Source organism: Elephas maximus, chromosome X (assembly GCF_024166365.1).
Source record: "Elephas maximus indicus isolate mEleMax1 chromosome X, mEleMax1 primary haplotype, whole genome shotgun sequence".
In the NCBI taxonomy this organism is placed as follows: domain Eukaryota; kingdom Metazoa; phylum Chordata; class Mammalia; order Proboscidea; family Elephantidae; genus Elephas; species Elephas maximus.
Genome location: NC_064846.1, coordinates 157,172,457 through 157,186,500, shown reverse-complemented (window position 1 = coordinate 157,186,500; position 14,044 = coordinate 157,172,457). Strand labels below are relative to the sequence as shown.

Genomic DNA, 14,044 nt, shown 5'->3' with positions numbered 1-14,044 from the left:
GTAAGCGTTGTGAGATATTAAACAAGAAACAAGGTAGGATAACACCCCTCCCCCCTTAAATAGTACTAGGGAGAAGGCCTTAATGAGAAGGTGGCATTTGAGTAAACACCTGAAGCAAGCTGTGCAGATATTGGTGGACAGAAAGTTCCAGGTGGAGGGGATACACCCATTGCCATCAATTTGATTCTGACTCATAGCAACCCTAGAGGACAAAGTAGACCTGCCCCATAGGGTTTCCAAGGAGCAGCTGGTAGATTCAAACTGCTAACCTTTTGGTTAGCAGCCGAGCTCTTAACCACTGCGCCACCAGGGTGAGGGAATAGTAAGTGCAAAAGTCCTGAGGCAGGATCATGAACAGTGTATTCAAGTGACAACAAGAAAGTTGGTATTATTGGACCCAACTGACAGTGGGAGAATGTTAGGAGGACAGGACAGAAAGTTAAGGGGAGGTGGAAAGGGTGGGTCATAATGGCCATGTGGGGCATTTTAAGGGCCTTGCTTTCTACTCTGAATGTGATGGGAGCCACTGGAGGGTTTTGAGAGGTTGGGTAACATGATCTGACTTATGATTTAATAGAATTTCTCTGAGAGCTGGGTTGAAAATAGGCTAAACCTTGCAATACATCCTTTTCATTCCCATCCTTGTCACCCAACTCCCTCAGGAGTAATGTTACTGCTGCTGATGGATGAATGAGTAGGGGGCACACACTGTTCCATCTGTACCTTTACTCTCAGGGGTCTCTCTTCAGAAGTTTATGAATCTGGGATAAGGGGGCCTGCTTCCATGTTCATTATCCGGAAGCATAAACAGTATACTTTAAAGGACAATACATCAAGTGGTCCAAGATGTTTTCTTGTGGAACCCTTTTGGTGTTGTGCAAAGCCCAGCACATATCCTTAGTGACAGAGCTAAAATTTAAATTGGACATTCATACTCTTGAGAGACCACAAGCTCTAGGACTCAAGGGACCTTAGAATTTATCTAGTCCTGCTACCCATCCAGTGTGGGAATAATTTTGGCAATTTGTCTGCCAAATGGATGTGGTCAGATGGTTCCTCAGGTACCAAGTGTGTTATTTGCCTCAAGTTTTGAAATTCTTCTACTTGGGATTTTTAATTGATGTTAAATTTTAAAAAATCAACTAAGTTTTGAAAAGAAAGAAAACTTAACTCTAGGTCTAAAATGTAATTAACATTACCCAATGATACAAAGCCTATGTTCAGTTAAATCTTCTAGCCATAACTTGCCCAGGTAGTTGGGCTGCTCAGCCCTTGCCAGGCTCTAGGACACATGAAAGCAAGAAGACAGAAGGAAACTAAAATTAGAAAGCGCACCTGGAAAACCCACTAGGACCTGGTTTTGGTTTTCTGCATGGGTCAACCTTTAGTTTTTACTGGAGCTTTCTCATTATCACTCTTGTATCAGCCAATACTGACTAGCCTAGTTGGATTCTTAGCAAGATTCTGGACATAAAAGACAAAGTGCTTTTGTTTAGGATACAATTGCTAAAGAACTTGTCGCACTCAGTAGGTGATTACCTCAGGGTCACACTCTGTAGGTGATTACCTCAGGTTCAACAATTTGACTTTTATAGTCATGAAGTCATAATCCCGACTGGAGCTACAGCTTTCCAGGAAAAGTTAAATAAATGCCTTGATGTGTCTGGGCTTCAGTATACATTTTGTTATTATAAAATCACATTTCTTTATTTATTTTTTAGTATAGAGAAGAAAACAAAAATAGCCATTATCCCATAGCTTGGACCTCAAGAAAACAACCACCTATGCTCACAGCTAACAAATTCACTGTATAGAGAGACATGAGATAAAAAGTAATAATTCCCTTTTCCTTGTCTTCCTACTGCTTTTTCCCCAAAGGAAACCACTGTTAACTGCTTTCGTAGAGCATTTAGAAGAAATTTCTATGATACGTACAGATACACTTATTTCTGTAACAGTTCATTTTAGTTACACCCCTGAAAAACAGTTGTAAGTGTGGTTTGTGGTAACGCCAATACACCGTAAGTCGGGGACTACCTGTACACACACAATATACATATATAATACATATACTATACAGTCAGTTCTGCTATAATATGGCATCTTAAAAATCATTGTACAGTGCACAATTGTGCAATAAGAGCCAGAGGGCAAATGGGAAAAATAGGGTTAGAGGCACAATAATCAAAAACTTCATCAGTGGCACATAAAGAAAACAAAAGCTGGGAGCCTAGTAAAAATGATAGCACAGTTTTACACATGTTAAATTCATAAGAAATACATAATACTACAATAAATGTGTCATTTTTCCTCAAAAAGATTTGAAGTGTGCTTGTGAAAGTGGGTGTCGGAGGGGCTGCGGTCAGTGACTTACCATGTAGGGGCTGAAGGAGTTTTCTGAAATTGGAAGGAACTTTGTAACACCAGATGTGGATGGACGTGGCTCCTCACACGGGAACTGAGGAAGCTGGCTAATGCCGAGGGTGTGAGTGCATTTTGTGTATATCTGTGTGGCCCAGTTCAGCTGGGTGCAGTTTTCTGCTTTCACCTAGCATTTCTTGTGGACGAAATTGTGTATAAGCACACATGAAATTGAACTTATGCCCAAATTTTCCCCTTATGTATCGCGTTGGAACAAATTAGCTTTTTCAATACAAGTGTTACAGCAGAACTGACTGCATATACGTACATAAGTTTTCATATGTACTGCACAAAAAGGGACTCCATACACTGTACTGAACATTGTTTTTTCACTTAATAATTTCCCTGAGTGCTTTTTCTATATAAGCACAGAGAGAGTTACTCATTCCTTTGAAATGGCATTTAAAGCATTAAAAGATGACTAAATCTCTCTTCGAAATGCTCACAATTTACACTCCTACCAACGAGCTTCCTACACCCTGGCCAATATTACCTTTTATCAAATTTATTAATTTTTTCCAATCCAATAGTTAAAAAATCTCTCTCTTCCCTCTTCCCTGTCTGTTTATATGCATGTGTGTGTGTGTGTGTGTGTCTGTATATATATATATATATACCAGCAACATCTGACTGCATATATGTCCATGGTCCCATAAGGTTATAATAGAGTTCAGAAATCCCAATCAGAGAACAGGATGTAGCGAATATAACCAGACGTGTGAACACAACAGCTTCCTGCACGCAACACGTGTATCTCATGTCTCTTGTATACAATTGTGCTGCCAGGCATATAATGGTACAGTACATATGTGACCTAGAACACGTATGTCTTGATAGTCATAATAAACACCTATGTTACTGGCTTATGTATGTACTGTACTTTCTATCTTTATTTTAATGTGAACTTTCCCTTCTCACAAAGAAAAAGTTTACCGTGTAACAGCGTATGCTTTGACTCATAGGCAGCAACCAGCATCTGATCTCGTGTATTGTGCGTCTCTTGAGTGTTGTAGCATTATCTCTCTGTTTAACGTTCTTTCGAAAATATTACAGCGAAGTGCTTCATGGCTCCCAAACGCAGCAAAACCAGTGCTAGTGATAGCAGTAAGAGGCAAAGGAGAAGTATTGATTTGGAAGTGAAACAAAAGGTATCCCATATAGCTTTCCTAAGTACATAACAGGAAACCCTGGTGGCATAGTGGTTAAGTGCTACGGCCGCTAACCAAAGGGTCGGCAGTTCGAATCTATCAGGTGCTCCTTGGAAACTCTATGGGGCAGTTCTACTCTGTCCTATAGGGTCGCTATGAGTCGGAATCAACTCTACGGCAATGGGTCGGGTTAAGAATATAGTATGTCCAAATCACATGACATCGTATTTTACAGGACGTATCGTATGTAGACATCGTATGTAGACATTAGGTTCCATGGCCCTGACAAGTTGAGCAGATCCAGCTGAGCGGGGTAATGTGATGACTTTAGGCGTGTGAATTTGGGGCCTCTACCAGCAAAAGTGGCAGAAATAGAGGCTCATGCAGGTGTCAGATGTTTGCCTGTAAAGTACTTGGCAATGGATGTGATACTTCCAGCTGGGCCCATTACAAGGCAGGGAAGCCAGAACAGTTTAATAATTAAGTCATAATGGTTTATGATCATTTTTCTTATTAGGAAATATCATTGCTTTTTGATGATATGTTGTGTGAAACAGAATTTTCATTTAAACATGGTGATTTGTATCTATATGTAATATAGATTTGCATATGTACGTATGTATATGTTTATATATATTATATATACTCGAGTCGGATTGATGTGCTAAAAGTAATAAGCAAGAAAGAGGATGGAATACTACTGCAAAGATGCCAAGATATTTAAGGAAATGTAGGAATTATGAAGATTAATATGATGTCAAATTCATATTAGATGCATTTACCTTTATGTGAAAGCAGCAGGAAGAGAGAGAACCACTGGCTGGATTCATTTCTGTTTTGCAATATAGGTTTTTGCACCTTGAAATCTCAAACTATGATATGATTATTAATAAAATATTATATATATACACACACATATATATGTTTTATAGAATGGGCATTTCAACTTTGAAATTAAGGACTTGCTTTCCCGCTCTCATTTCCTCCTTGTAGTGTCCTGTCTTGGAGGGGAGGTAGAAAGAAAGTATGGAGAGGAGAAAGGGAGGAGGAAACATTTTCACTCACAAAAGAGCTTTGCGGTCTCATGGAGCCTAAAGTAGTCGCTCTGGAGTAGGCAAGGACACGGCAGAGGGCTTCTCATTTCTTGGTTGTTGTTGTGTTACTGTCCTTCGCATTCCCAGCTGTGAGGGCTTCTAAGTGCAGCTTCTAGAATCACCCCAGGGTACAAAATGTAGTGGTGAGTTGCAAGGACAAAGCAAACATTTCTCCTACTCACCTGTACCTAGGATCAGCTACACAATTTGGAGGCCCCCTTGTTCAGAAAGCAGGAAAAAGCACCATTAAAAGTACTAAAATATAAAGCTTTGTCCTGTCTTCCATGGTCTCTCTGTCTTGACTTGTCATGGTACATTTTATTTGGTATTTAATGCTGTTCTCCACCCCTCATCTGTCAGTGTGTTATACTGTGGTGGCTTGTGTGTTGCTATGATGCTGGAAGCTTTGCCAGTGGTATTTCAAATACCAGCAGGGTCACCCATGGTGGACAGGTTTCAGTGGAGCACCCAGACTGAGACAGACTAGGAAGAAAAGCCTGGCAATCTACTTCCAAAAATTAGCCAATGAAAACCCTGTGGACCACAACAGAATATTGTCCGATGTGGTGATGGAAGACGAGCCCCCTAGGTCGGAAAGCATTAAAAATACACAGTGGCTACAACAATGGACTTGAACATACCAATGATGGTGAAGATGTTGCAGGACTGGGCAACGTTTAGTTCTGTTGTACGTGGGGCCACCCTGAGTCAGAGCTGATTTGATGGCCATTAACAACAACAATGTCATTCTACGTAAAGAAAAAATTAAAAATTTAAATAATTGGCATGAATTTTCCCATGCATCTTTATATTGTGCAATACCAGTTTTAGATGCAAATATAAGAGCATGTAGCTTGTATGTGGAATCAGGGAAACTGCACAATTTGTATCTCATAGCTCGTACATGCATATATATTTTGTTCTCATGAGAACAGTAAAAACACTACATAAAACTAACTCAACTGGTTCTGTTTCACTTCTTAATATGGATGCATTCTACCAATACTCTACCTTAGGCTTACTGATGAGAAAGGAAGGACTGAAAGGAAGAGGAACTATGGGCTGCCTTGTCTTTCCCTTTCCTACCGTGTCATTTTCAGCATAAATGGTTGGATAATACAGGGAAGTAACATGAATTAGGAAGAATATGATTGGGTTCCTTGGTTGTTCATATTTCTTAAAACGCCACTGTCTCCTTTTGGTCATCAGGACAAATTCTGGTTTGAATGGAAAGCATGGCCTTTGGGGGCTGTCAGAGCCCCACTTACCCAGTTGTAGAGGTAAAATGCTTACCTTGTGCTTGCTTTGAGTTTCACTGAACTCCCATGCATTGTGGGTCTACCAGAATTCTGTGCTCATGGGGCACAGTGAATGCTATATGTGAACGGGCCATCTAGGAGCATACATACTGTGGGTATCTCCTCTGTTCACATGCACACTCCAATGTCCCCTTGGACTTCACATAAAAAACACAAATTCAAAGATAAAATTGTTAAGAATTTTAAGATGATGACCAAAAAAAAAAAAAAAAAAAAACCCAATCCCACTCATAACAACCCTTTAGGACAGAGTAGAACTGCCCCATAGAGTTTCCAAGGAGCGCCTGGTGGATCCGAACTGCCGACCTTTTGGTTAGCAGCCGGAGCTCTTAACCACTACGCCACCGGGGTTTCCAAGATGATGACGGCAGAGCATTAAACCAAGTGCAGGGCCCTTCTGAGCATGAGCCCCGTGTGACTGCACAGATGGCATGCCCAAGAAGCTGGCCCTTTCAGGGGAAGCTGCTGGACAGCCTGAAGTGTCGTGCACATACTTTATGAAGGCATCTAGTTCACAGCAGACTGGTCACTGCCAATAGTATATCCATGCAAAATGCTTTCCTTGAAACTGGTTTAATGCACTTATTTCAAACTCAGTTGAGTTAATGTCACTGTAGAGACAGTTGGATCTCTTAGAGGGCTCCCAGCTCCACAAGGAGTACCTTTCAGATGGGCCCTTTGAGACCTTAAGGCTATAGCTGAAAGCAGGTACTTTTCATTGAATCAGTCTCTCTTGTAGCCTTAAAGTTTTGTTTCTCTATTTGACTTTCTCCCAGGATTTCCAGCAGGGGAGCTCCAGAAGCCTTTCTTTTGGGGAACAGAATATCCTCGGTAAGTAAATTAGTAAAGAAACCAGTTATTGACAAGTGAAGTTGAAAAGCATGCTGCGTTGGCAGATAACAGACTATAAAGTCAAAAAGCAAAGCCAACAGTTAGTTGTTCAGCAGAAAGAGGCTATGGAACCTGGCATAGGTCAGCCCCACTCTCACTGTTTGAGGTATGTGTTTTCTGATCCTTGTTACTCGGGTGAATGGCTGGACAGGAAAGCCAACTTCTATACAGGTGGTTTTTATGTTTATGCGTTTATTCAGTCACCCATTGATTCCCACTACAAATATTTGGACCTTAAAGATTGCTGGGATTTGAGTTGATGACAATGGGCTAAAACCATTCCAGATGGGAGAAACAATGTGAGAAAAGGAAGGAAAAGTGCTTGTAGAATGGCAGAGAGTTGAGTTTGGTGGGCCCAAGTGGTGTATGAAGGGGAGTAGTGAAAGATAATTCTGGAAAAGAACGTTAAGGTTAGATATGAGAGGGTTCCAAATGCTAGGTCAGGAGCTTGCACACCAACAGGCAATAGAAAATATTGAAGTTTGGAGCATGTAAATAAGATGATCAAATTTGTTTATGGAAACATAACTTTGGTAACTTCAGAATAGGTCAAAGTCGACAGTGTCTGAAGGAGTGATACCAGTTTGTAGGCCATTAATACCGACAAATTGGGGACTTGCATAATTCAGAATTTCCATATATATTGACGATTCAGGTAATATCACCACTTTTATTATATGCCTTTTCTTGCTCTGACACTTTAATGCACAGAAAATTGGTTTTAATTGTAGAAATTTTGTCGCTTCTGTTTTGGTTTGCCCAGCTCAACCCTCATCTGAGTGTTGGGTCTGATTACAAGGACATCGACAAGCTGGCTTATTTCTAGGGGAGAGGACCCAGATTGGGACTGGCTTAAGGCACCATTTCCCAAAGTGTCTTCCATCAGCTAGTAATAGAGGCAGTCATCTTCCCCCTCCCTCTGTTTTAGAGAATCATGATACTCACCAGCATAAAAATTCCCAAGACGTTCTGCAAGAAAGAAACCTATTTAAATGTGTTTAACCCAGAGGCTTCTGAACATCCCTTTCCCACCCGCATGTGACACTCTCGTTATGTAATATGTTTTGGGAAACGCTGGTCTAGAATTGATGAATGACGAAAAGTTGAAAGATGTCCAGAAGAGAGCAGTTGAGGGGAAACCTTATAACTGTCTTCACATTGTTGAAGGAAAGTAAGGTGACAATGATTTACTGTATTCAAGGGGGTCAGAGGGTACTGGACTAGAAACCACATGAGACCTATAGACACAGGAAGAAGATTTTATTTCATTTACTTTAGAACTACCTGAGGAAGGCATGAGCTACCTCAGGAAAGGTGAGCTCCTGGTCACTGAAAATGTTCAAGCAGAAGTTTCAGGACCATTAGAATGGTGTTTCATAGAGGGGGCTCATGCTTTTGGTAGGATCTCTGGTGGCATAGTGGTTAAGAGCTCAGCTGCAAACCAGAAGGTGGGCAGTTCAAATTCACCAGGTGCTCCTTGGAAACCCTATGGGGCAGTTCTACTCTGTCCTACAGGGTCACTATGAGTCAGAAACCACTTGACAATACCTAACAATAACATGTTTCGGATAGGGAGCTGAACTAGATGACCTTAAAGCCACCTCCAACACCAAGATTTTTATGAATTTACAACTTAGACTTAAGAACTTGAGATCATGGTTAGTCCATACAGCAGTATAATTGTTTGGTTGTGGACAGCAAACCCTGAGCATATGTTAAACCCAATGGGGTTGGGTAGTAAGAACAAAAGAGAAATTGAGTAGCTGGTAAAATTGTCACCTTCCCCATTTTGTTTTTGGGAGGCTAGATTTTCTCTGCAGGAAGCCTTCCTGTTTCTGGCCAGCCAATCGCGTTTCAAAAGGCACACGAGTTTGTTTATTTTTTAATGATACACTATTTTAAATAAATTCCATTGATGAAATGGAGGATGTGAGTTTAATATTATGAACCATGGTCATTGCAAGGCTTAGTTGTATACAATTACTTTTTCTCTGTCTCTTGTCTAAAGGATTGTAATTATGTAACTGAGAATTGAAATGTACAATGATTCAATCATTTTCTGAATTCTCTATTACCCTTTGCAAATAGGAAGCTCCTTGGTGCAGTCCCTCTTAAGGGACATTCATTGCAGAGCAGTTTCTATAAGCTTCCATTGTTCATCCCTGAAATTCATCAAGTCAACGGCATTGACTGAGGCTTGTCAGGGACTCAGTGCTGTTCTCAGGGATGAGAGACCTGGAAAAACGAAATGTTACAGGCTGCTCAGTGATAGCCACTGCTGCAAAAATTAGCACTATATAAAATTACAAATTTGTTGCACACTGCTATGATAGCTGTATGATTGAAATGCATAATTTTACTCTTACTCCTTTAATGAAGGTTTGCAATGATGGAAAAACAGTAGGAAGCATTTTTTTCAAACGCAAATTACCTTGCAGGAAAGAAATAATAAAGGAAAGAATTGCTACCACAGGGAAAAATGAAATCTTACAGCACTTCCTTGGGTATAGTTGAGACAAACAATTAGCATGTTAAGGATCATTACGTCCTGTAATAACATGTTGCTTCGAAAATTTCCGTTCCTTCCAGTTCTGGGTCCTATCTGTTTGCTGGGTGACTTTGATGTTGCATGTCAGGAACCAACAGCAAAATATTTTTAGCTTAACTGCAAATCTCATGAAGAATCCTTCATGAGGATTCTAGGTCATCTAGTTCAGCTCCCTATCAGAAACATGTTATTGTTAGGTACCGTCAAGTGGTTTCTGACTCATAGTGACCCTATAGGGCAGAGTAGAACTGCCCCATAGGGTTTCCAAGGAGCACCTGGTAAATTTAAACTGCCCACCTTCTGGTTTGCAGCTGAACTCTTAACTGCTATGCCACCAAAGATCCTACCAGAAGCATCCTACCAGAATCCTTCATAAGGATTCTAAGTAGTCTATTATAATCCTCATCTACAGGTTAAATGACTCAAATAGTTACATATAGATCTGTCACTTGCATGAAATAGTACAATTAATCAATTATCTAAATCTTTGTTACATTTTTACTGTGTAAGGTACAGGGAATTTAGCAGTGAACAAGTAGTTAACGGTTTGGCCTTCATGGAACTTGTAGTTGAGAGAGAAAATCACAGACACACATCTATGGGAACCCGCTTACTGATTTCTTCCTCTATTAGTAATATGCTTTGTTTCATTTCTATCTACCGCTACCTAACAAAGCACCCCCAAATGACCACTTACTGGCTTGTGCTTATGCAATTTGGACAGGACTGAGCTGAGACAGAGGAGCCCTGGTGGTGCAGTGGCTAAGAACTCACTTGCTAACCAAAAGGTCAGCAGTTTGAATCCACCAGCCGTTCCTTGAAAACCCTGTGGGGCAGTTCTATTCTTTCCTATAGGGAGTCTCTATAAATCCTTTTTTTTTTTTTTAGCTGAGACAGCTATTCTTTGCTCCGGGGGTGTTGACTGCGGCAGCTCCACCAGGGCTGAAGGATCTAAGGTGACTTCACTCACCTATCTGGTGCCTCAGTTGGGCTGGCTTGAATGGCTGGGGCCTGGCTGGGCCCCTCTATAGTCTCTCAACGTTCGGGGTCTCTCACTCTTTTCACTTGGCCTCTCTGTCTCTAGCTGGGTAGTTGAACTTCTTTACATTACGACCAACTTCCAAGAGGGTGAAAAATGGAAGCTACAAGGCCTCTTCAGGCCTAGGCCCAGAAGTCACACCTTCCCACTCCGACTGTTGGCAGCAAGTTGCAGCAAGTCCCAAGGCCAGTTCAAATTCAAGGGGAGGGAAATAGATGGCCTCCAGATGGGAGGAGGGCATGTGCAGTCGGTGGCGGATGGAATCGTTGGCGGCCACCTTTGTAGATAATCTACCAACAGTCTTCTTCAGAGGTAAAGAGAAATTGTGTAATGCTTTTTCTAAACCCAGTTAAGGCTTCACAATCTTTGCTGTTCAGTTGTGAGCTTGTCTGTCACAGAAGCAGAGAAGCGTGGCTACCTTCGAAAACAGAGTGATCCCTTTTAATCTCTGCTGTATTCCTTTTTGATGACTATGTTTGGAAAACAATTTAACCTCTAAGGTTATAGTGACTTTTCAACAAGTTCTGAGATAAAAAAAAAAAAAAAAAAAAAGGTATGTTTACTGACAGGATATTTTCAAACCCTTCTGATGCTCTGGGTGTTTATAAATATAAAATACAGATTTCTTCAGTCTCTATCAGACCAGTAAGTCTGGTCTTTTTTTTGTGAGTTAGAATTTTGTTCTACGTTTTTCACCAGCTCTGTCTGGGCCCCTCTATTGTGGTCGAATTTATATTTTCTTTGTCCATGTCAATCAGAAGGCTATGTTTTGATCTTTTTACAGTTCTGTAGGTATAGTTATTAGATTGCTATTACTGTGGTGACTAGAAAACAGATTATCTCGGCTTTCATTGAACAAAAAATTAAAAGACTATGCTCTGAGATTCATGCTGGTAATTTTCTCCAAATCATGTGTTTATGCCGTAGATCTCTGAGTTATGGTGCTATAGGAGTAATTGTTGGACATGAGTTTACACATGGATTTGATAATAATGGTAAGTACGGTTCATTTTATAAGCTGCTGCTTCTATAATAATGTTGACTGTATGGATGTTAATTGTTGCTATTATCTTTGCATAGTGGCATCATCATGGATTAAAGATTCTCCAAAGCAATGTGATTGCTGATTGAAAACTTTCCCCCATGTCTTGCTGTGATAGTTTGCAATAAATAAATAGTTGTTCCCGTTGGTGATCAGGGTAGAATGAAAAAAAGTCCCTGTAATTTCAATGAAATTAGCTTTGCATTTAAATCAGGATTGCTGTAGCTATCACAGTGGTTATGGGAATCGCTTTGTAGCTTCTCCCCTTTGCCATTTCTTTATTCACCATCTTGCGATGTTTTCCCCGGAGGTGAATGCTCTGCCACATGAGATTCACCGAGTTAGAATTCTGGAGTTTGGCTGACTGGTTCCTTTATACTATTTCAAGGACTATGCAGTGCTCAATCTCTTTCATGCCGGCAGATTTTTTTTTAAGTCTAAGCTTTCCTAATAATGTATAATATGGAATATGCTATATGCTGTATATCCTGATGACATTGAAGTAAAAGGAAAAAGCAGAATATGGTATAAACTATAGAAATGATCTCCCTTTGGGAGTCATCATTTTTAGATCAGCATTCTTTTCTCCTTTAACTTGGGAGCATTATTGGAAAGCCACCTGAAATCTCTGAAATCTAAAAATTAGCAGCAAATTACTGTCACATGCACATTTCCACAGTGATTTACAGGCAGACTCAAGAATGTGGCTGGCTCAAGGCAATGTTGGATACAGGACCTCTTTCTTCCATGCCTGTGGTAGCTCCAACCTCCTTTTCTAGATGCCTGACCAGGGCCAGAGACCTTTTTGGCTCTTCTCTTTCTGGACAGTTCTTCCCATGGTGCCACCAATGCTTCTAAAGAATTTTTGCTCCCTTAGACTCCCCCTCTCTATTAAAGCATAGCTGCCTTGTAGTCATCTGAATCCCCAGAGCTAGACTTTCAGCCTTTAGATAATTGCTTTATCTGAGGAGAGTCTTGGCCATCTCCTGGTTCTGGGCCTTTCTTCCTAGGAAATTTAAGTATATTTTTTCCTCAAAGTCTTCTGGGGGCCTTCTGGAATCTCTCTCAAAGGATGGAATCTAATGATGGAAATTTCACTCTGTAACTTAGCTTAGAACCATGCATTGCCCATAAGCACCTGCCCAGTAACTATGTAATGATTGGTTGGTTAATGGGTGAAGGACAGTGAGTCCAGGCTATTCCAGGGGATGTTAGTGGCATCCAGTTTTGCTGAAGAGCTTTGGATTGTTCCAACTAACACCTTTATTTAGGGGACTTTTCTGTAAGCCCAATGGAAAGTTCTCTGTTTAAATTTAAACTATGCCTCTAATTCCAGTAGTAACCTTGAACACAGAAGATAGTCCAGATGCACTCAAACTTTTGTTTTCAGGCTGTGGAGAAACTGAAGAGGGAACATTTTGCAAGAAAGCATATGTAACTAATTTTTTTTCCCCATTATGTTTTGGAAATTGTTGTTCTTGTTCCAAGTACTCATTTTTGAGCATCCTTCCTTGTCTAACTAGGACAGATGGGCCTTCCATCCACACTGATTGCTGTGGAATGATTCATAATAGAGGTTTTATGTGTCTCTAGGCTCCTGGCAACTTAGAGGAGACAAGTTCTGTAGGGCTGAGTCAGGGTCTGTGGTCATGTGGTGCGAGTGACTCACCAGGGCTATTCCTATGGGTCGTTTGGAATTTCACTGGCAGTGATGCTCTGACTCTCTCCATGGGATTTCTGAATGAAGCCATTTTATTTCATAATCCAGAGGATGTTTTGGGCCAGATCAGGTGAAAACAGAGACTCCAAGATTGGATAAGACTAGTCCATGCAATAAATTGATAACTCTTATTTTTAAATTGCTCTTTGTTTCTTAGGAGGAAAGAACTCCCTCAGTACTCTTTCTCCTTTCCCCTTTTACAATTTACCTGTGACGTTGGTGAGAAGGCAGGAGCTGCTCTCAGGAGGGGTGTTCTCTGCCGCTGTGACTGCTTCTCAAGGGCTTGTTGAAGCGAGGGAAAAGAAAGATGAAGACTTTTGTTTCTATAAATATCTTTTAACTTTCCATTTTCCTAGGGAGAAAATATGATAAAAATGGAAACCTGGATCCTTGGTGGTCTGTTGACTCAGAAGAAAAGTTTAAAGAAAAAACAAAGTGCATGGTTAACCAGTATAGTAACTATTATTGGAAGAAAGCTGGCTTAAATGTGAGTACAACTGTGGTTAAGGGAACATCGTGTGGGTCTTTGTTTTTCATCTGAACATTATCTTGCTTGAGACCAGTGGTTCTCAAAGTGTGGGTCCTGGACGGCCAGCCTCCCCTGGGAAGTTGTTAGAAATGCAGATTTTTGGGTCCCACCACAGACCTACTGAGTCAGAAACTCTGGGGATGGGACTCAACAAACTGTGTTTTCAGAAGCGCTCTTGGTGATTCTAATACAAGCTAAGGTCTGGGAATCACAGGCCTGAGCACTAGTTTATTTTCTAGATCTAGACTGATATAGAAAATCCGGTAGCACAGATAAAATAATAAAATTCCTAT

General features: G+C 40.7%; 1 protein-coding gene across 3 annotated transcripts in view; it reads left to right on the top strand.

Moving 5' to 3' along the window:
• PHEX (phosphate regulating endopeptidase X-linked) overlaps window positions 1-14,044 on the top strand; it is a 243,611-nt gene that overhangs the window by 203,989 nt on the left and 25,578 nt on the right. For all 3 annotated transcript variants that reach the window (XM_049871405.1, XM_049871406.1, XM_049871408.1), the window contains 3 exons: window positions 6,759-6,813; window positions 11,388-11,455; window positions 13,579-13,709. In XM_049871405.1, the coding sequence (XP_049727362.1) occupies window positions 6,759-6,813; window positions 11,388-11,455; window positions 13,579-13,709 (254 nt within the window). The remainder of the gene's footprint in view (window positions 1-6,758; window positions 6,814-11,387; window positions 11,456-13,578; window positions 13,710-14,044) is intronic.